This window comes from Cajanus cajan, chromosome 11, assembly GCF_000230855.2.
Source record: "Cajanus cajan strain Asha chromosome 11, NIPB_CcT2T_4, whole genome shotgun sequence".
In the NCBI taxonomy this organism is placed as follows: Eukaryota; Viridiplantae; Streptophyta; class Magnoliopsida; order Fabales; family Fabaceae; genus Cajanus; species Cajanus cajan.
The window spans coordinates 61,101-83,125 of NC_138527.1; the positions used below are offsets into that span (position 1 = coordinate 61,101).

A 22,025-nucleotide genomic window follows, 5' to 3' on the forward strand; every position below is an offset into this window, starting at 1 on the left:
TCCCAACTTTTCAATCAGCCTAGTGCTACAACAGTTGCACCATGAACCACTATCAACAATGAGAGAACATGCATTGTTTGAAACTCTGCATCTAGTGTGAAAGATGTTCTCCCTTTGTGATAGAGTATCACTAGGTTGATTGTTGAGGAGTCTCCTAATCATTAAGAGCTCCCCTTCATAAGGAAAAGTAGACTCTACACCCTCCTCTTGCTCACTTGCTTCTTCCTCACTATTACTAGAGGAAGTAGTAGCCTCATCTTGGCTACTATAAATGTCATGCCCCTTCATGATCATGACCTTCTTTGTGGGGCATTGGGAGGCAATATGACCCCTCCCTAAACATTTAAAGCACTTGATATCACTAGTCCTAGAACTAGTGTGTGTAGTGTCCTTTCCCTTTCCCTTGTCTTTTTCTGTAGCTTGATTCTTGGAGGGTTCAAAAGTTTTCTTCTTTTCAAAAGGTTTTCCCTCCTTCTTGGAATCTTTCTTTAGAAATGAAGAGTGGGAGCTATCTTTTTTGTAAGATTTTCTCATTCTTTGTTGTTCTACCCGTACGCAAAGTTGGACCAAGTCATTTAGGTCCCTGTAGGGTAGTAGCTCCACTTAGTCTCTTATTTCTAAATTAAGACCACTTAAGAATCTAGTTACAGTTGTAGCTTCCTCTTCCCTAATGCATGCCCTCATCATTAAAAGCTCCATTTGTTGCATGTACTGTTCTACAGACAAATCCCTTTGTTGGAGCCTTTGGAGCTTATTCATAAGCTCCCTTCCATAATAGGTGGGAATGTGCCTCCTTCTCATTGCACTTTTAAGATCATTCCAATATTGAATTGGAGGATCATTGTGGAGGCGTCTCTCTCTTTCTAGGGCTGTCCACCAATACATGGTGATGGAGTAGTTCCTTCCATGGATGATGATAGTGGTTGAAAGGAGACTCCTTGCCCTTGATCTATGTTCACCAAGGGGTAGACAAAGGAAGGTTTTTGTGGGATAAAAGGGATAGGGGCGTGAAAGGAGGTGTTGGGCGGAAGCATATGGTGAAAGGTGTTTGGTGCTCACAAGGTTGGCTCACTCCAAGTGAAGGTGGAGGCCACTCTAGGTTTCCTACTCTCCAAGGGTGGAGATAGGAGGGGGTTAGACGAATCCAACCTAGTGACTAAGGAAGAGATGTTGAGGCATAAAATGCTCACTCAAAATCTATATATTCCAAAGTATTTACAAGTGGTGGGGTGTTGGGTATTTATAGGAGGGGAGGCATCTAGGGTTGCATTTGGAGTGTGCATGGCCGAAATTCACAAGGCAAATGCACTCCAAATGACATGCCAAATGAACCCTAGATGCTACTTGGTGACCAAGTTTGGAATCTATGGGTCTAGATTGGCTACATCAAGGTGTATGATATGATCATGCAACCTTTGCCCTCCACTTGGGCCTAAGCCTTTCTATCACCAAAAATAGATCCAAAACTCACCAAAAATATGTCACCCTTCTAGTGTAATACCCTAGCCCAAATTAAAAACCTAATCATCTAAAGCACCCCATAATACAAGGGTAAAATAGGAAATACAAAGAAAATAAATCCTATGACTAAAATACCCCAAAATACAAGGGTAAAATAGGAAATAAAATAAATGTTAAAAAAAACATAGGAGCTAAGGTCCAAAAATGGCCTCACTATCCCATTCCTCTTGCCTCCTTTAGTATATCACCTCTTGGTCTTCTCGGCCTTAGTGTTATTTCATCATTCCCTCCCTCTTGAAAAGGATTTGACCTCAAATCAAGAGGTTCTTCATGGTGGGCCTCATGACCAATAAAAACATAAAAATAAGCATTAAAGGTGACAGTATATGATAGAAATGGAAAGTGTATCCAAAGAGGAGTTCCACTAAAAATGCTAAAAAGATTGTCTAAACTAAAAGGACTAGACTCTCTAATGCGAAAGATAGGATCCTCCTCATAGTGAAGTCTAGGTGTATAACTAAAACCTAAAAAGTTAAAAAGACTAAAACTATAGCACACTAAAGCACTAGTCCTAAAAACTAAAATATCTTGTTGGAAGTGCCCAATGTAATGACCTAGGTAAGTATTGGAAAATAAAGAAAACTTAACTAAAAGTTTACCTAAACAACTTTGTATTGCATAATTTGTTAGATACATATGAGAAAAAGGTGTTAAGGGGAGTTTAGAAAACTCATATAATCTAAGTTTGTCTTGTAGGGAAGTGTCCAAGTTAAGTTCAAATAAGTTTGAACTTCCCTCAAGATCAAAAATAGAAAATAGGACACCATGAGATGTATCCAACAAATCATACCAATCTAAAGTTGGGTGCTTTATGAAGGGAACTAAAGTAGAAAGAGTCTTAAAGAAAGAAGGCTTATCTTCCTTGGGCACCACCAAGGAAGTAGCACAAGAAGTGGTACTAGGTGAAGTCCACTTCTTCTTCACTAAATCTTGAAGTTGAGATTCTTTTTCTTTAAAAAGGATTTGCTTTTGAATCTCCACTTCATGACTAGTGGCAATGTGAGAGAAAGAATTAAGGTCTTGATGAATAAAGAGAGTTTCTTTTAAATCATTTTCAATGGGAAAGTGACTCTCTTTAAGCATAAGCCCTTTGATGGAAACATTATCCTCCTTACTCTTCTCCAAGAGTGTTGGTTGTGTCTCATTTTCTAACCACTCTTGAACTTTCTCTATACTTTTCTTTATTTTTTCTTTCTTTTCTCTTTTCTTTTCTTTTTCTTTTCTTTTAAGTTCTTCCTCTCTTTTTGTATTTTCTTCCTCATGCATACTCCTAGGAATTCTAGCTTCTTTCTCCTTTTGAGATCTAGATGGAACAATCCTAGGGTGGGATCCACGAGTTTCTACCAACTTTGCAAGTAAATTTCTTATTTCCTTGTTATTCTTTTCAAACTCTTTTTCTTTTCTTCTCAACTCTTCCTCTCTTTTTATATTTTCCTTTTCTTTTTTTCTTAGGTACTCTTTCAATTCCCTAAGTTCATCCCTAACACTAGACCTAGTACTACGAGAATTATGACCATGGACACTAGAATGATCACTCATCTTTGATCAAGAAAAGGTTTTCACAAATTGTTTTCATAGGGGTTAGAAAAGTTTTCACAAAGAGTGAGTGATAAAATGGTTTTCACAAAAGGTTTTCAAAGTGCAAGATAGGTAGGAAAAGGCCTAAGTGTACAAAGTGAACTTTCAAGGGGAGGTGGACTACAAAGAATCACTTAAAAACCAAGCCCTATCAAGTAAAAATCACTAAGCCTTTTCTACTTTTCTTACAAAACAATTTGGCACAACAATAAAGTGTGTGTGTGCACGTTACCCCTAGTAGGCAAATAGCAAGCCTTCTAAACGGATTTGAAGACAAAGATAAAAGCCTAAACAATTATACTACCAAAAGCTATAAAGCATGCAAAAGAAAAGCACTTAAAACATAGTCTAGTCGAGGTCCTAGGTGAAGGTTTTCAAATCACCTTCAAACTACACGAAGCTAAACCAAAATGAAGAGGTTTAAGAATGGCCAATTACAAACCAAAAGAATGAAAACAAGGCCAAAGAACACAAAAGGCCGAAAAGAACAATTCAAGCAAAAATTATGAAAAACAAAAGTCTTGGTCTTCAAACTCCTCCACTTGGGGTTCCTTCACAAAGAGCAAACTTGTTAGTCCTCTCCAAGTGTTTAACACTCCTTTTGTATGGTGGAAATCCCTCCAAAGGCTAGGTTTGGATTCGGTTCACTCCTCCACTCAAATCCACCAAAGGTGTGCTAGTTTGCTAGATAGGTTCTTCACCTACAAACAAAATGAAACCAACCCAAAGAGCAAGAGTCCAAGAAATAAAACTGAAAAGCACAATTAGGGAAGGCTAAACTCAGAGAGAATTAGTTGAGACAAAACAAAAGAGGCCAAAGAAAAGACAAACTAAAATTAAGACTCAATCAAAAATAGGAAGCACACAAAAGAGTAATCCTAGAATGACACTAGAATGGATTAGTGTTTAGTCCACTTGCTTAAGTCCTTTAATTGATTCGTTCCAGCCACCTTTAAGGTCTCAAAATAGGTCAATAATGGTCTTAAGTCCAACTCCAAAAAGCATAGGTATTGGTCCAAGTCCACAAGTCTAGCAACAAGTCCTTTTTGGTCAATTTTTTTTTTATTCTTTCTTTTCCTTTCTTTTCACGTCACTTTCTTTTATACTTTGGGTCCAAATTTTTTTTTTTTAATGTTCAGCCCAATTGTTTCTCAGGTTTTGCACTTGTGGGTGGAGAGAAATTAGGTCAAATTTAAGGAGAAGGAGAGGAGGACAAGTGGCGGTTTCTTAGTGGTGCTTAGGGAATCTTTTGAGTGGAAATTGATTTGTACTATCTAGTACAAGTTGTTTTGCACAAAATTTTCAGCACACCTCTTAGATTCTTTTAGGGTTATTAAGCATCAAATAAAGACCATAACAAGTGGAATGCAAGGGAAAAGTGGGCAGAAATTTTTATGCATGTGCAAGGAAGCATTTCACACATGGAAACTCAAAAATACAAAGAACATGCTAGGACTAAGTAGCATGCATGAATGACTCCTAGATGGTAGCTATATGTCACGCCCACTATATATATCATGCACTATGGTATTTTTTTGTTCATGTATTCATGCAAAGGTGTTTGGCACATACATGGAATTTTGTAGACAAAATATAGGAAACAAGACTTGACAAAACTTCAAAAGATTCAAAAATCAAAAAGCATGTTCATCATGTTAATATGAGACTCAACCTAAAAAATAGGAAAGCATGGATAACACCTAACAATGGAAACCTAAAATGTTCAAGAAAGGTTCACAAGGACAAGAATATGAACCCAAAGCATTCAGCCATTCAAAGAAAGGCAAAAGGGGAGACAAAGACCGAATGAAAAGAAGACACAAAGACAAGGAAGACAACGTTTACCCTTGATGATCCTTGGCTCTAGATACCACTTGATGGAGTAGTTCCTTCCATGGATGATGATAGTGGTTGAAAGGAGACTCCTTGCCCTTGATCTATGTTCACCAAGGGGTAGACAAAGGAAGGTTTTTGTGGGATAAAAGGGATAGGGGCGTGAAAGGAGGTGTTGGGCGGAAGCATATGGTGAAAGGTGTTTGGTGCTCACAAGGTTGGCTCACTCCAAGTGAAGGTGGAGGCCACTCTGGGTTTCCTACTCTCCAAGGGTGGAGATAGGAGGGGGTTAGACGAATCCAACCTAGTGACTAAGGAAGAGATGTTGAGGCATAAAATGCTCACTCAAAATCTATATATTCCAAAGTATTTACAAGTGGTGGGGTGTTGGGTATTTATAGGAGGGGAGGCATCTAGGGTTGCATTTGGAGTGTGCATGGCCGAAATTCACAAGGCAAATGCACTCCAAATGACATGCCAAATGAACCCTAGATGCTACTTGGTGACCAAGTTTGGAATCTATGGGTCTAGATTGGCTACATCAAGGTGTATGATATGATCATGCAACCTTTGCCCTCCACTTGGGCCTAAGCCTTTCTATCACCAAAAATAGATCCAAAACTCACCAAAAATATGTCACCCTTCTAGTGTAATACCCTAGCCCAAATTAAAAACCTAATCATCTAAAACACCCCATAATACAAGGGTAAAATAGGAAATACAAAGAAAATAAATCCTATGACTAAAATATCCCAAAATACAAGGGTAAAATAGGAAATAAAATAAATGTTAAAAAAAACATAGGAGCTAAGGTCCAAAAATGGCCTCACTATCCCATTCCTCTTGCCTCCTTTAGTATGTCACCTCTTGGTCTTCTCGGCTTTAGTGTTATTTCATCACATGGCATGCCCTTGGAAGCTAAGGGTAGCTAGAGGGACTTTTCTCTCTTCACTCACCCTATGGCAAGCAAAGAGTTGCTCAACCTTCATTTCCCAATCTAGGTATAACTCCACATCATCTTTGCCATAAAATTGGGGAAGGTCAACTTTGACTTCCCTTGGCCTTGTGGTCCTCCTAGGAGTATGTTGGTAGTGATCCCCTTGATTCATGCTTTCATTAGGGGATGTGTATTGGGAATGTGAGCTCCTACTCTTTTTTCTATGTTTCTTCATATCTTCTTTCAATTTTTCTTCCTCTTGCCTTAAAATTCTCAATTCTTTCTCAAGATAAGCAAGTTGTCCTTCTCTTTCAATTCTTTCCTACTCTCTTTGAATGGACTCTTGCTTTTTCCATAGTTTAAGTGATTTAAGCTCTTTAGTGATGTAAGAAAGACTTTTTGGAGAGCCATCACTTTTACTATTGGAGGAATTTTGAGACATTTTAATTCAAGAGATTTTTTTTCAAACAAAAATAGTTTTTATGAAATTAATATTTTTGAAGTGCTTAGACTTGACACTTGGAGGTCTAAGAGTACAAATTGAACTTTGGAGGGAGGTGAGCTACTAAAGAGCCACTTAATAACCAAGCCTCTTCAAGTAAAAATCTCTAAACCCCCTTGTACTTTTGTCTTGCACAAAACAATTTTCACAAAGAACTTTTCTTAAAGAAAAATAACAAACAAGTGCCTATGTGTACAATTATATGATGCTTGAAATCATAAAGAGCAAGAAAACAAAAATTGCTTGAAAACTTAAATGACTGAAAACATAAATTGCTTAAAACATAAAGTGCTTGAAAACTTAAAGACAAGAAAACATAAACTAGGCGTGGTAAGCAATTTAAACCTAGGTGAGAGCTTGAAAGGCACCAAAGACCTTCAAGGACCACTCTCACAAGTACTACACGAAATTTACTATGAAAGTTCTTAAGGAGAGATGGGGATACACCAAAGGCACTCCAAGATACTCCTTAATAAAGACCTTGTACAAAAATTTAGAAAACAAAAATTACAAGGAAAATGAAATTCAAATTTGCTTCAAATGAAATGCAAATTCACACTCCAAATGAAATGAAAATTCACTTTCAAATGAAATTAGTGGCTGCACTTAATTTCAAGAAAAACAAATTAGCCACTAATTTAGAAACAAATTTAGAGACGAATTTTGTAAGGAAAACAAGTTTTAGAAACCAAAAATTTCGTCACTAAAATTTGTCACTAATTTTCACAAAAAATTTTCACAACTAGCTTTCTTCCTTCTTGCTCCAATTCAGCCACCAAGTTGCAGCCTCACAAGGTGTTTCACTCCTATTTTTAGAAGCAACCTTGATGTTAGTCACTTCTAGGTGTTTTCAAGAGCCTAGCCACCAAGAGAGAACAAACTCCCTAAGCAACCACCAAAGCCTTCAAGTGGATGTCCTTTGCCTTGGCCTCCTACACCTTTTAAGAAGCACTCAACCACCTTCAAGACTGGAATATTAGTGCTAAAACTGAAAATGAACAATTTAGAATGGCTACACCAAATGGTAGAAGAAAATGAGACAAGACTAGAAAGAATTCCACAAATTTGACAAGCAAAAATTAAGGCAAATTTTGAAAGCTAGCACACAAAGAATAACCTAGGAAAGGCACTAGAATGGATTACAAAACAAAAGCTAAGATTAACAACAAAAATAAGACACAATTGATGTGGCTGGTCACAAAATATAGATGCCAAAATATTACTAAATCCGAGAGCTATACATCACAAATTTTCACTCCTTTTTGGCTTTTTCTTTTGCTATTTCTTTCTTTTTTCTTTTGCAAAATATTTTTTTCTTATTTTTATTTTGATGTTCAGGAGTTTCAATGCCTTTTAAACACTTAGAAGTCTCGGATTTAATGTAAAAATACTGCAGCAAAAATTTTACACAAAACAAGAGGTGTTTTCATGCATTTTTTTAACTAGTGCTTCACTATTTTGTATTGTTTTTAGGTCAAACTTTTAAGCACTCATTCTTTTGTTTTTCTCATGCATTTAAGACACTCAAAACTCTGTTTTGTCTCTATTTTAAGGCTTAAAAATTTTCACAAGGTTTCAGCCACAACACAAGACTCAAGAAAACCTAATAGGAAAGTGTTTATGAACTTTTCTTGACAAAACTTTTATTAAGACATAATAGAAACCTAACTCTAGGAAATTTGCTAGAACTAATAGCAAATTAGGAACTCAATTATGTAAAACAAAAGCACATATAGTAAGGTACAAATTTAATAAGAAAAGACACACAAATTTTCGGATACAAAGACACAAAACAAAATTAGGTCAAACAAGCTAGTCTAGGAAGTTTTAACATACAAAGGACTACACATGACTTTCTAGGACAAAACAAGTGATTCAAAAACAAAATCTATGCAATATGAATGTTGTCCAATCACGGACACATGTTATAGAATGGGGAGACTCAAGCAAAAATCAAAAGCACAAGCATAGGAACCTAAAGCACAACAAAACCGGTTTGATTCAAGAATTAGGAGAACAAGCAAATATGAATCAAACAATTATTATGTGACATTTTGGATCCATCAAAGTGTGAATAAAATCTAGATCCATTCAGCAAACATAAGAAGACATGTAATAGAAGGAAGATACAACACAGATTCAAGTAGAAAAGTTTGGAAACAAAACCTCAAGAGCACTAGGCTTTGATACCAAAAATGATGGAACTAGGTTGAAGATAATTGTTAATCTTCAATAGCTCCATGCTAAGACCGAATGTTCTTGAGGTTAATCCTTTGATGAAGCTTGAATCTCCATGAAAGAAGCTTCCATGGAGGAGAAGCCGTTAAGAAGTGGTTCGGTCACTTCTAGTTAGCGTAGAAGCTTGAGGAACCTAGGTTAAGGTTTGAAAACCCTTGGTGAAAACCTTAGAGTAGAAGTTCTCTACGGTTTTTAGGAGAGAATCTTGAGAGAGAAATCAGAATTTTATTTCTCAAAATGTCAAAAGTGATTACAAATGAAGGGAAAACAAATATATAGGGTGGAGGTTGCTTGTAAGAGAAGCTAACCTTAACCATGGTTCAATAGGAACCATGGTAAGGTTCACTTAACTCCTACGATTTAGCTAGCTTGTAGGAGAAGCTAACCTTGACCATGGTTCACTTAAGAACCATGGTAAGGTGAGCTAACCTTACTTGAGTTTAGAAGCTTGCAAGACAAGCTTCAAAACTCAAGAAGGAACACTTAAGAAATTCGGCCAAAGAGGAAAAGATGAGCTAGGCGGCCTTGAACAAAAAATGCTCCATGAATTAATTTGAAAATCTTTAATTTGGTTTAGTTAGGTTCATCATATGATGATGAGACCTAGCTAAATCAAATCTATGAAAAATTAGGAGCAAAATGAGTCCAATATGCAAAATTTTGCCTAGGCCCAACTCAGGCCCAATTTCTAAGCACACCCTCAAGCATTGCTAAATGTCACCCCCTTTGCCCTACTTAAAAAATTGATAGGCTATGGCCAAGGCCAAGGAATCCAAGAGGTGATATCATAAAAGAACCAAGAGGAATGGGATGATCTTCAAGACCTTTTCATATGTTTTGTACATAGTTTCTTTTATAGGTTATTTTTGCCTTTGTATTTGTAAGGCACTGTATTTCCCTTTTTAGTAGCTATTGTATATTGATTCTAGGGTAGGTTACTTGGACACTTTGATTCCATTTAACCTAACCTAGAAATACATTCTTTTCTTAGTTTTCTAGTAGGAGTGGCATTAGAAAATTAGAGAGTGTCCTTAGTAAGCTAGAGAGTGCTCCTAGCAATTTAGCCAAAGGTGGTCCTAGGCTAAATTTTTCATATTGGACTCATTTTACTCCTAATTTTTCATAGATTTGATTTAGCTAGGTTCCATTCCCATTGAATGAACCTAACTAAACCAAATTAACCATTTTCAAATCAAAAGGAGTAAATTAATTCCAAGAAGCCACCCACCTTAGAAGTGTGTTCACACTTGTGTGAACACTTGTGTGAACACTTGTGTTCACACTTGGACGAAATTCATGGAGTTTCTTAAGCTTGGAAGCTTGAAGCACAAGCTTCTCCTTGGCTAGCTTACCAAGCAAGCCAAGTGAGAAGCTTGCTCTCCAAGCCTCTTGACCTTGGACGGTTTATCTAGACTCAACCATGGTTCCTAGTGAACCATGGTCAAGACTAGCTTGCTCTCTAAGTTTCCTACTCCTATAAACTTGTAATTCTTTGATTGTAAAACACTTTTGAACAATTTGAGAAATGAAATCTGAATTTTCTCTCTAAATCAAGAGTCACAAAAACCGAAGAGAACTTTCTCTCCAAAGTTCTCTCCAAAGGTGCTTCAACCTTACATTGGTTCCTTAAGCTTCTACCTCAAGCTAAGGAGTAACCGAGCCATTTCAAGGCTTCTTCTCCATTGAAGAACACTTCAAGGAGCTTCAAAGAGTCATTGGAGTCTTAACCTCAATAGCATTCACGGTCCTAAGCATGGAGCAAGTGAAGGAATCATCAATCTCCTCACCTAGTTCCATCATTTTTGGTATCTAGAGCCTAGTGCTCTTGAGGTTTTTGTCTCTAATTTTTTCTAATAGAATCCGTGTTGTATCTTCCTCATATTACATGTCTTGTTATGTTTTCTGTATGGATCTAGGTTTTCTAAAATGTTTGATGGATCCTTATGTCACATATGAAATGATTGATTCATGATTTTTGCTTGTTCCTAATTCCTTGAATCAATTCGGTTTGTGCTTTAGGTTCATGTGCTTGTGCTTTTAATTTTTGCTTGAGTCTTCTCCATTCCTATAACATGAGTCCGTGATTGGACATTGATAATGTTTAGTGTATATTTTGTTTTTGAATCATATGTTTTGTCTAGAGTCATGTGTAGTCCTTTGAATGTCATTGATTCCTAGACTAGCTTGTTTGACCTAATTTTTTTGCTTTGTGTTTTTGTGTCCGAAAATTATTGAATATTTTCTTGATAAATCTGTACCTTACTATATGAGCTTTTGATTTACATGTTTGAGTTCCTAATTTGCTATTAGTTCTAGCAAATTTCCTAGAGTTAGGTTTCCTTTATGTCATATTAAAAGTTTTGTCAAGAAAAGTTCATAAACACTCTCCTATTAGGTTTCCTTGTGTCTTGTGTTGTGGCTGAAACTTATTGAAATTTTTTGGACCTTAAAACAAAACCAAAACAGAGGTGTGAGTGTCCTAATTGCTTGAGAAAAACAAAGAAACAAAGTGCTTAAAAATTTGACCTAAAAAAAAATACTACAAAATAGTGAAGCACTAGTGAAAACATACTTGTGAACACCTCTTGTTTTGTGTCATAATTTTGCTGCAGTTTTTCTATATTGAAACCGAGACATATAAGTGCTTAAAAGGCATTGAAACTCCTGAACATACAAAGAAAAATAAGTGAAAAATAATTTGCAAAAGAAAAAGAAAGAAAATAGCAAAAGAAAAGCCAAAGGAGTGAAAATTTGAGAAAATATTGCTCTCGGTTTTGATCTATTTTGTGTGACATTTTTGTGTTGGTCCAGCCACATATTGTGTCTTGTTTTTGTTCATAATCTTAGCTTTTAATTTTGTAATCCATTCTAGTGCCTTTCCTAGGTTACTCTTCTGTGTACTAGCTTCCAAATTTGCCTTAATTTTTGCTTGTCAATTTGTGGAATTCTTTCTAGTTTTGTCTCATTTTCTTCTACCACTTGGTGTAGCCATTCTAAATTGTTCATTTTCAGTTTTAGCACTAATATTCAGTCTTGAAGGTGGTTGAGTGCTTCTTGAAAGGTGTAGGAGGCCAAGGCAAAGGACATCCACTTGAAGGCTTTGGTGGTTGCTTAGGGAGTTTGTTCTCTCTTGGCGGCTAGGCTCTTGGAAACACCTAGAAGTGACTAACATCCAAGTTGCTTCTAAAGAGAGGAGTGAAACACCTTGTGAGGCTGCAGTTGGTGGCTGATTTGGAGCAACAAGAAACTAAACCAATTGTGAAAATTTTTGTGAAAATTTAGAACTAAATTTAGTGACGGAAATTTTGGTTTCTAAAACCTAGTTTTTCATTACAAAATCCGCCTCTAAATTTGTTCTAAATTAGTGGCTAATTTGTTTTCCTTGAAATTAGGTGCAGCCACTAAATTCATTTGAGAGTGAATTTACATTTCATTTGGAGTGTAAATTTACATTTCATTTGAAGCAAATTTGAATTTCATTTACCTTGTAATTTTTGTTTTCTAAATTTTTGTACAAGGCCTTTATTAAGGAGTGTCTTGGAGTGCCTTTGGTGTATCTCCATCTCTCCTTAAGAATTTTCATAGTAATTTTCGTGTAGTACTTGTGAGAGTGGTCCTTGAAGGTCTTTGGTGCCTTTCAAGCTCTCACTTAGGTTTAATTGCTTTCAACGTCTAGTTTAAGTTTTCAAGCAATTTATGTTTTAAGCAATTTATGTTTTCAGTCATTTAAGTTTTCAAGCAATTTAAGTTTTCTTGCTCTTTATGTTTTCAAGCATCTTATAAATTGTACACATAGGCACTTGCTTGTTATTTTTCCTTTAAGAAAAGTTCTTTGTGAAAATTGTTTTGTGCAAGACAAAAGTACAAGGGGGTTTAGAGATTTTTACTTGAAGAGGCTTGGTTATTAAGTGGCTCTTTAGTAGCTCACCTCCCTCCAAAGTTCAATTTGTACTCTTAGACCTCTAAGTGCCAAGTCTAAAGCACTCCAAAACCTTATTTTCATAAAAACTATTTTTGTGTGAAAAATATCTCTTGAATTAAAATGTCTCAAAATTCCTCCAATAGTGAAAGTGATGGCTCTCCAAAAAGTCTTTCTTATATCACTAAAGAGCTCAAATCACTTAAACTATGGAAAAAGCAAGAATCCATTGAAAGAGAGAAGGAAAGAATTGAAAGAGAAGGACATCTTGCTTATCTTGAGGAAGAGTTGAGAATTTTAAAGCAAGAGGAAGAAAAATTGAAAGAAGATATGAGAAAACATAGGAAAAAGAGTAGGAGTTCACATTCACAATACACATCTCCTAATGAAAGCCTTAATGTAGGTAACCATTATCAACCTTCCCCAAGAAGAACTATTAAAACTAGGGAATCCAAGGTGGATCTCCCTCAATTTTTTGGGAAGGATGATGTGGAGGCCTACCTTGATTGGGAGATGAAGGTAGAACAACTCTTTGCTTGCCATAGGGTAAGTGAAGAAAGAAAAGTCCCTCTTGCAACCCTTAGCTTTCAAGGGCATGCAATGTATTGGTGGACCTCTTTGGAAAGAGAAAGACGTCTCCACAATGATCCACCTATCCAATATTGGAATGATCTTAGGAGTGCATTGCGGAGGAGACACATTCCCTCTTACTATGGTAGGGAGCTTATGAATAAGTTTCAAAGGCTTCAACAAAGAGATATGTCTGTAGAACTTTATAGACAACAAATGGAGCTTTTAATGATGAGGGCATGCATAAGAGAAGAGGAAGCCACTACAGTAGCCAGATTCTTAAGTGGTCTTAACTTAGAGATTAGAGACCAAGTGGAGCTACTACCCTACAGGGACCTAAATGACTTGGTCCAACTTTGTGTAAGGGTAGAACAACAAATGTTGAGAAAATCTTCTAAAAGAGAAAGCTCCCACTCTAGATCTTTTAGGAAAGACTACTTGGAGGAAGAAAAACCTTTTGAAAAGAAAATTATTTCAGAACCCTCCAAAGAATTGGCTAAAAGGAAAGAGAAAAATAAAGATAAGGATAGAGATCTCATCACTCCACACACTAGCACAAAGACTAGTGATATTAAATGTTTCAAGTGTCTAGGGAGAGGTCACATTGCTTCTCAATGTCCTACAAAGAAAGTTATGATCTTAAGGAGGCATGACACTTATAGTAGTCAAGAAGAGACTACTACCTCCTCTTCTAGTGAGAGTGAGGTTGAAACAAAGCTTCAGAGGTCCAAAGTGGAGCCAATTTATCCTTATGAAGGAGAGCTCCTAATGCTTAGGAGAATCCTTCATAACCAACCTAGTGGTACCCTATCACAACGAGAGAACATCTTTCATACAAGATGTAATGTTTTAAATAATGCTTGTTCTCTCATTGTTGATAGTGGTTCATGGTGCAACTGTTGTAGCACTAGGTTGGTTAAAAAGTTGAGTCTAATTACTATGCCACATCCTCAACCTTATCATTTGCAATGGCTTAATAAGGATGGTGACATAGTAGTTAACCAACAAGTGAAGGTCAAGTTTTCCATTGGGAAGTATGAGGACCAAGTTTTATGTGATATAGTACCAATGGAAGCTTGTCATATTTTGTTAGGAAGACCATGGCAATTTGAAAAGAAAACAGTACATGATGATCTTACTAATGAAATTACCTTCACTCATAAGGAAAAGAAATTTGTGTTTTATCCTCTCTCACCTCAACAAGTGGCTGAGGATCAAACACAAATGAAAATAAAAAGAAAAAGTGAGAAAGTAGGGAAGAGTAAAGAGGAAGAAATATCCTCTAAGGGAGTTATGTCTAAAGAGAATTACTTTGTCAATAAAGAACCTATGAAAACTATTCTCTTTATTCATAAAGACCTTAACTCTTACCCTCACGCTGCCACTAGTCTTGAAGAAGAGATTCACAAATCCATTATTTTTAAAGAAAAAGAATCTCAACTTCAAGATTTTGTGAAGGAGAAGTGGACTTCTTTTAGTTCTACTTCTCATGCTACTTCCTTGGTGGTGCCCAAGGTAGATAGTCTTCCTACCTTAGTTGTGTCAATAATGCACCCAATTTATGGAATATATTATTTGTTGGATATAACATCTGAACCTTCAAGGTTCCTTGTGACAAATTCTTTTCATAACTATCCAACAAATAATATAATCCAAAATTGTTTAGGGAGTTTCTTAGTAGTATTTTCCTTATTTTTTAGGAAAAGCCTAGCTTACCACATAGGGTACTTTAGGCAAGATATTTTAGTTTTTAGGATTAAGTCTTTAGTGTGCTATAGTTTTAGCTTTAGCACATTTTTAGGATTTAGAAATATACCTAGTCTATGTTTAGGAGAAGATCCTATTCATTATATTAGTAGGTCTAGTATCATAGATTTCTTTAGGTTTCATGAAAGGATTCCTTCTAGGATATTCCTTTCACATTTATTTGTTGAAAATATCACTTCTGATGAATTTCATTATATATTTGTAGGTATGGCCAATAATCATGAGGACCCTCGAGATTTGAGGTCAAATCCTTTTCAAGAGGGAGGGGATGATAGACTATGGCCAAGACCAAGGAATCCAAGAGGTGATATCATAAAAGAACCAAGAGGAATGGGATGATCTTCAAGACCTTTTCATATGTTTTGTACATAGTTTCTTTTATAGGTTATTTTTGCCTTTGTATTTGTAAGGCACTGTATTTCCCTTTTTAGTAGCTATTGTATATTGATTCTAGGGTAGGTTACTTGGACACTTTGATTCCATTTAACCTAACCTAGAAATACATTCTTTTCTTAGCTTTCTAGTAGGAGTGGCATTAGAAATTTAGAGAGTGTCCTTAGTAAGCTAGAGAGTGCTCCTAGCAATTTAGCCAAAGGTGGTCCTAGGCTAAATTTTTCATATTGGACTCATTTTACTCCTAATTTTTCATAGATTTGATTTAGCTAGGTTCAATTCCCATTGAATGAACCTAACTAAACCAAATTAACCATTTTCAAATCAAAAGAAGTAAATTAATTCCAAGAAGCCACCCACCTTAGAAGTGTGTTCACACTTGTGTGAACACTTGTGTGAACACTTGTGTTCACACTTGGACGAAATTCATGGAGTTTCTTAAGCTTGGAAGCTTGAAGCACAAGCTTCTCCTTGGCTAGCTTACCAAGCAAGCCAAGTGAGAAGCTTGCTCTCCAAGCCTCTTGACCTTGGACGGTTTATCTAGACTCAACCATGGTTCCTAGTGAACCATGGTCAAGACTAGCTTGCTCTCTAAGTTTCCTACTCCTATAAACTTGTAATTCTTTGATTGTAAAACACTTTTGAACAATTTGAGAAATGAAATCTGAATTTTCTCTCTAAATCAAGAGTCACAAAAACCGAAGAGAACTTTCTCTCCAAAGTTCTCTCCAAAGGTGCTTCAACCTTACCTTGGTTCCTTAAGCTTCTACCTCAAACTAAGGAGTAACCGAGCCATTTCAAGGCTTCTTCTCCATTGAAGAACACTTCAAGGAGCTTCAAAGAGTCATTGGAGTCTTAACCTCAATAGCATTCACGGTCCTAAGCATGGAGCAAGTGAAGGAATCATCAATCTCCTCACCTAGTTCCATCAAAAATACAAAATGAAAATATCAACTAGGGAGGTTAAATGAGCTAAACTCTCCAAGTAACCTACCTTAAAAACAATATACAATCACTAGGAAAAAGCAACTAAAGTGCCTCACAATACAAAGACAAAAATAACCTATACAAAAAACTATGCATAAACTGTACAATATAAACAAATAGAACTAAGGTCTTTTCTTCATGATAGAGCATTCCAAGTGAAGATTATCTTGGGCCTGACAAGCCCACTAGTCTTCTCAAGATACAGCTCTTCCTGTATCCTCCTAGCCATAGCTCTGGTCACTGGACCCTTGGCCCATGGTCTATCATCGAGGATAGTGTCCCACAACATACCTGCCAACAGAAGCAATGACATATTATTCAACAGAGGTATTACATCATTTAACATCGAGCAAATCAATACAAAAACACCGCTAACATGATATTACGTGCAATAACAACTTTGTTATCTTTTCCCGATGTGATTTCACAGCGATTTAATACATCGCAAATTTCCTGCCACATAAACATGATGTGAGTATGTTAGGATTCAGTTTTGCCATCATACAAAGACTTACTTGTTCCTCACTTGAACCATATGAATATGCCTCAAGAATATTAGTAGTGTTCCCAAACTGAAGGGTTGCCACCTGTGAACACAAAAAAGACAGATACACGCACATAGAAACACATACAAAACACAACATGCACACAAGGACTCATAGGCAAACAAAGACACACAACACAGAGTACAGACACAAAGCACAAAGAAATGAGCACGCAGAGCACACAAACAGAGCCACACGCACACACACATAAACAAAGACTATGATATAAGAAAAGGAAGGACAGAAAACATAGGAAGAAAACATAACCTGAACTCCAGGATGAGTCTAATGCATAAACTCAAACAACTAATTCACAACAGTTTGTAGAAACTTCCAATGAGCTCTTCAAAACCGAGGATAGTGTCCCACAACATAGCTGCCAACAAAAGCAGTGGCATATTATTCAACAGAGGTATTACATCATTTAACATCGAGCAAATCAATACAAAAACACCCCTTACATGATATTACGTGCAATAACAACTTTGTTATCTTTTCCCATTGTGATTTCACAGCGATTTAATAAATCGCAAGTTTCCTGCCACATAAACATGATGTGAGTATGTTAGGATTCATTTTTGCCATCATACAAAGACTTACTTGTTCCTCACTTGAACCATATGAATATGCCTCAAGAATATTAGTAGTGTTCCCAAACTGAAGGGCTGCCACCTGTGAACACAAAAAAGACAGATACACGCACATAGAAACACATACAAAACACAACATGCACACAAGGACTCAAAGGCAAACAAAGACACACAACACAGAGTACAGACACAAAGCACAAAGAAATAAGCACGCAGAGCACACAAACAGAGCCACACGCACACACACATAAACAAAGACTATGATATAAGAAAAGGAAGGACAGAAAACATAGAAAGAAAACATAACCTGAACTCCAGGATGAGTATCTTGCATAAACTCAAACAACTAATTCACAACAGTTTGTAGAAACTTCCAATGAGCTCTTCAAAATCGAGGATAGTGTCCCACAACATACCTGCCAACAGAAGCAATGACATATTATTCAACAGAGGTAATACATCATTTAACATCGAGCAAATCAATACAAAAACAACCCTTACATGATATTACGTGCAATAACAACTTTGTTATCTTTTCCCGTTGTGATTTCACAGCGATTTAATAAATCGCAAATTTCCTGCCACATAAACATGATGTGAGTATGTTAGGATTCAGTTTTGCCATCATACAAAGACTTACTTGTTCCTCACTTGAACCATATGAATATGCCTCAAGAATATAAGTAGTGTTCCCAAACTGAAGGGCTGCCACCTGTGAACACAAAAAAGACAGATACACACACATAGAACCACATACAAAACACAACATGCACACAAGGACTCAAAGGCAAACAAAGACACACAACACAGAGTACAGACACAAGGCACAAAGAAATGAGCACGCAGAGCACACAAACAGAGGCACACACACACACACATAAACAAAGATTATGATATAAGAAAAGGAAGGACAAAAAACATAGGAAGAAAACATAACCTGAACTCCAAGATGAGTCTCTTGCATAAAGTCAAACAACTAATTCACAACAGTTTGTAGAAACTTCCAATGAGCTCTTCAAAATCGAGGATAGTGTCCCACAACATACCAGCCAACAGAAGCAATGACATATTATTCAACAGAGATATTACATCATTTAACATCGAGCAAATGAATACAAAAACTCCCCTTACATGATATTACGTGCAATAACAACTATGTTATCTTTTTCCGTAGTGATTTCACAGCGGTTTAATAAATCACAAATTTCCTGCCACATAAACATGATGTGAGTATGTTAGGATTCAGTTTTGCCATCATACAAAGACTTACTTGTTCCTCACTTGAACCATATGAATATGCCTCAAGAATATCAGTAGTGTTCCCAAACTGAAGGGCTGCCACCTGTGAACACAAAAAAAGACAGATACACGCAGATAGAAACACATACAAAACACAACATGCACACAAGGACTCAAAGGCAAACAAAGACACACAACACAGAGTTCAGACACAAAGCACAAAGAAATGAGCTCACAGAGCACACAAACAAAGGCACAAGCACACACACATAGACAAAGATTATGATATAGGAAAAGAAAGTACAGAAAACATAGGAAGAAAACATAACCTGAACTCTAGGATGAGTCTCATGCATAAACTCAAACAACTAATTCACAACAGTTTGTAGAAACTTCCAATGAGCTCTTCAAAACCGAGGATAGTGTCCCACAACATACCTGCCAACAGAAGCAATGGCATATTATTCAACAGAGATATTACATCATTTAACATCGAGCAAATCAATACAAAAACACCCCTTACATGATGTTACGTGCAATAACAACTTTGTTATCTTTTTTCGTAGTGATTTCACAGCGATTTAATAAATCGCAAATTTCCTGCCACGTAAACATGATGTGAGTATGTTAGGATTCAGTTTTGCCATCATACAAAGACTTACTTGTTCCTCACTTGAACCATATGAATATGCCTCAAGAATATTAGTACTGTTCCCAAACTGAAGGGCTGCCACCTGTGAACACAAAAAAGACAGATACACGCACATAGAAACACATACAAAACACAACATGCACACAAGGACTCAAAGGCAAAGACACAGCACAGAGTTCAGACACAAAGCACAAAGAAATGAGCACGCAGAGCACACAAACAGAGGCACACGCCCACACACATAGACAAAGATTATGATATAGGAAAAGAAAGTACAGAAAACATAGGAAGAAAACATAACCTGAACTCCAAGATGAGTCTCATGCATAAACTCAAACAACTAATTCACAATAGTTTGTAGAAACTTCCAATGAGCACTTCAAAACCGAGGATAGTGTCCCACAACATACCTGCCAACAGAAGCAATGGCATATTATTCAACAGAGGTATTAGATCATTTAACATCGAGCAAATCAATACAAAAACACCCCTTACATGATATTACGTGCAATAACAACTTTGTTATCTTTTCCGTTGTGATTTCACAGCAATTTGATAATTCGCAAAATTCCTGCCACATAAACATGATGTGAGTATGTTAGGATTCAGTTTTGCCATCATACAAAGACTTACTTGTTCCTCACTTGAACCATATGAATATGCCTCAAGAATATTAGTAGTGTTCCCAAACTGAAGGGCTGCCACCTGTGAACACAAAAAAGACAGATACACGCACATAGAAACACATACAAAACACAACATGCACACAAGGACTCAAAGGCAAACAAAGACACACAGTACAGAGTACAGACACAAAGCACAAAGAAATGAGCACGTAGAGCACACAAACAGAGGCACACGCACACACACATAAACAAAGATTATGATATAAGAAAAGGAAGGTCAGAAAACATAGGAAGAAAACATAACCTGAACTCCAGGATGAGTCTCATGCATAAACTCAAACAACTAATTCACAACAGTTTGTAGAAACTTCCAATGAGCTCTTCAAAATCGAGGATAGTGTCCCACAACATACCTGCCAACAGAAGCAATGGCATATTATTCAACAGAGATATTACATCATTTAACATCGAGCAAATCAATACAAAAACACCCCTTACATGATATTACGTGCAATAAAAACTTTGTTATCTTTTTCCGAAGTGATTTCACAGCGATTTAATAAATCGCAAATTTCCTGCCACGTAAACATGATGTGAGTATGTTAGGATTCAATTTTGCCATCATACAAAGACTTACTTGTTCCTCACTTGAACCATATGAATATGCCTCAAGAATATTAGTAGTGTTCCCAAACTGAAGGGCTGCCACCTGTGAACACAAAAAAGACAGATACACGCAGATAGAAATACATACAAAACACAACATGCACACAAGGACTCAAAGGCAAACAAAGACACACAACACAGAATTCAGACACAAAGCACAAAGAAATGAGCACACAGAGCACACAAACAGAGGCACACGCACACACACATAGACAAAGATTATGATATAGGAAAAGAAAGTACAGAAAACATAGGAAGAAAACATAACTTGAACTCCAGGATGAGTCTCATGCATAAACTCAAACAACTAATTCACAACAGTTTGTAGAAACTTCCAATGAGCTTTTCAAAATCGAGGATAGTGTCCCACAACATACCTGCCAACAGAAGCAATGGCATATTATTCAACAGAGATATTACATCATTTAACATCGAGCAAATCAATACAAAAACACCCCTTACATGATATTACGTGCAATAACAACTTTGATATCTTTTTCCGTAGTGATTTCACAGCGATTTAATAAATCGCAAATTTCCTGCCACATAAACATGATGTGAGTATGTTAGGATTCAGTTTTGCCATCATACAAAGACTTACTTGTTCCTCCCTTGAACCATATGAATATGCCTCAAGAATATTAGTAATGTTCCCAAACTGAAGGGCTGCCACCTGTGAACACAAAAAAGACAGATACACGCACATAGAAACACATACAAAACACAACATGCACACAAGGAATCAAAGGCAAACAAAGACACACAGCAAAGAGTACAGACACAAAGCACAAAGAAATGAGCACGAGGAGCACACAAACAGAGGCACACGCACACACACATAAACAATGATTATGTTATAACAAAAGGAAGGACAGAAAACATAGGAAGAAAACATAACCTGAACTCCAGGATGAGTCTCATGCATAAACTCAAACAACTAATTCACAACAGTTTGTAGAAACTTCCAATGAGCTCTTCAAAACCGAGGATAGTGTCCCACAACATACCTGCCAACAGAAGCAATGACATTATTCAACAGAGGTATTACATCATTTAACATCGAGCAAATCAATACAAAAACACCCCTTACATGATATTACGTGCAATAACAACTTTGTTATCTTTTCCCATTTTGATTTCACAGCGATTTAATAAATCGCAAATTTCCTGCCACATAAACATGATGTGAGTATGTTAGGATTCAGTTTTGTCATCATACAAAGATTTACTTGTTCCTCACTTGAACCATATGAATATGCCTCAAGAATATTAGTAGTCTTTCCAAACTGAAGGGCTGTCACCTGTGAACACAAAAAAGATAGATACACGCACATAGAAACACATACAAAACACAACATGCACACAAGGACTCAAAGGCAAACAAAGACACACAGCACAGAGTACAGACACAAAGCACACAGAAATGAGCACGCAGAGCACACAAACAGTGGCACACGCACAC

The 22,025-nt window shown here is 36.6% G+C and overlaps 1 protein-coding gene across 17 annotated transcripts; it reads right to left on the reverse strand.

Moving 5' to 3' along the window:
- Positions 1-1,112: 1,112 nt before the first annotated feature.
- Positions 1,113-21,590, reverse strand: LOC145953165 (uncharacterized). Of its 17 annotated transcripts, none has more exons than XM_083066923.1 (10): positions 21,026-21,590; positions 20,396-20,940; positions 19,767-20,310; positions 19,143-19,681; positions 18,662-19,057; positions 18,512-18,588; positions 17,882-18,393; positions 17,252-17,796; positions 16,632-17,166; positions 1,113-16,536 (listed from the first exon to the last, which is right to left on the reverse strand). In XM_083066923.1, exon 10 carries the CDS (start codon positions 3,058-3,060, stop codon positions 1,675-1,677), a length of 1,386 nt encoding a protein of 461 aa, XP_082923049.1. In that variant the 5' UTR covers positions 3,061-16,536; positions 16,632-17,166; positions 17,252-17,796; positions 17,882-18,393; positions 18,512-18,588; positions 18,662-19,057; positions 19,143-19,681; positions 19,767-20,310; positions 20,396-20,940; positions 21,026-21,590; the 3' UTR covers positions 1,113-1,674. The 17 variants fall into 17 exon arrangements, with proteins under 17 accessions (XP_082923049.1, XP_082923044.1, XP_082923040.1 ...); XM_083066918.1 differs by having other exon boundaries at positions 18,651-19,057; XM_083066914.1 differs by having other exon boundaries at positions 17,882-19,057; positions 21,026-21,102; positions 21,165-21,590.
- Positions 21,591-22,025: the final 435 nt, after the last annotated feature.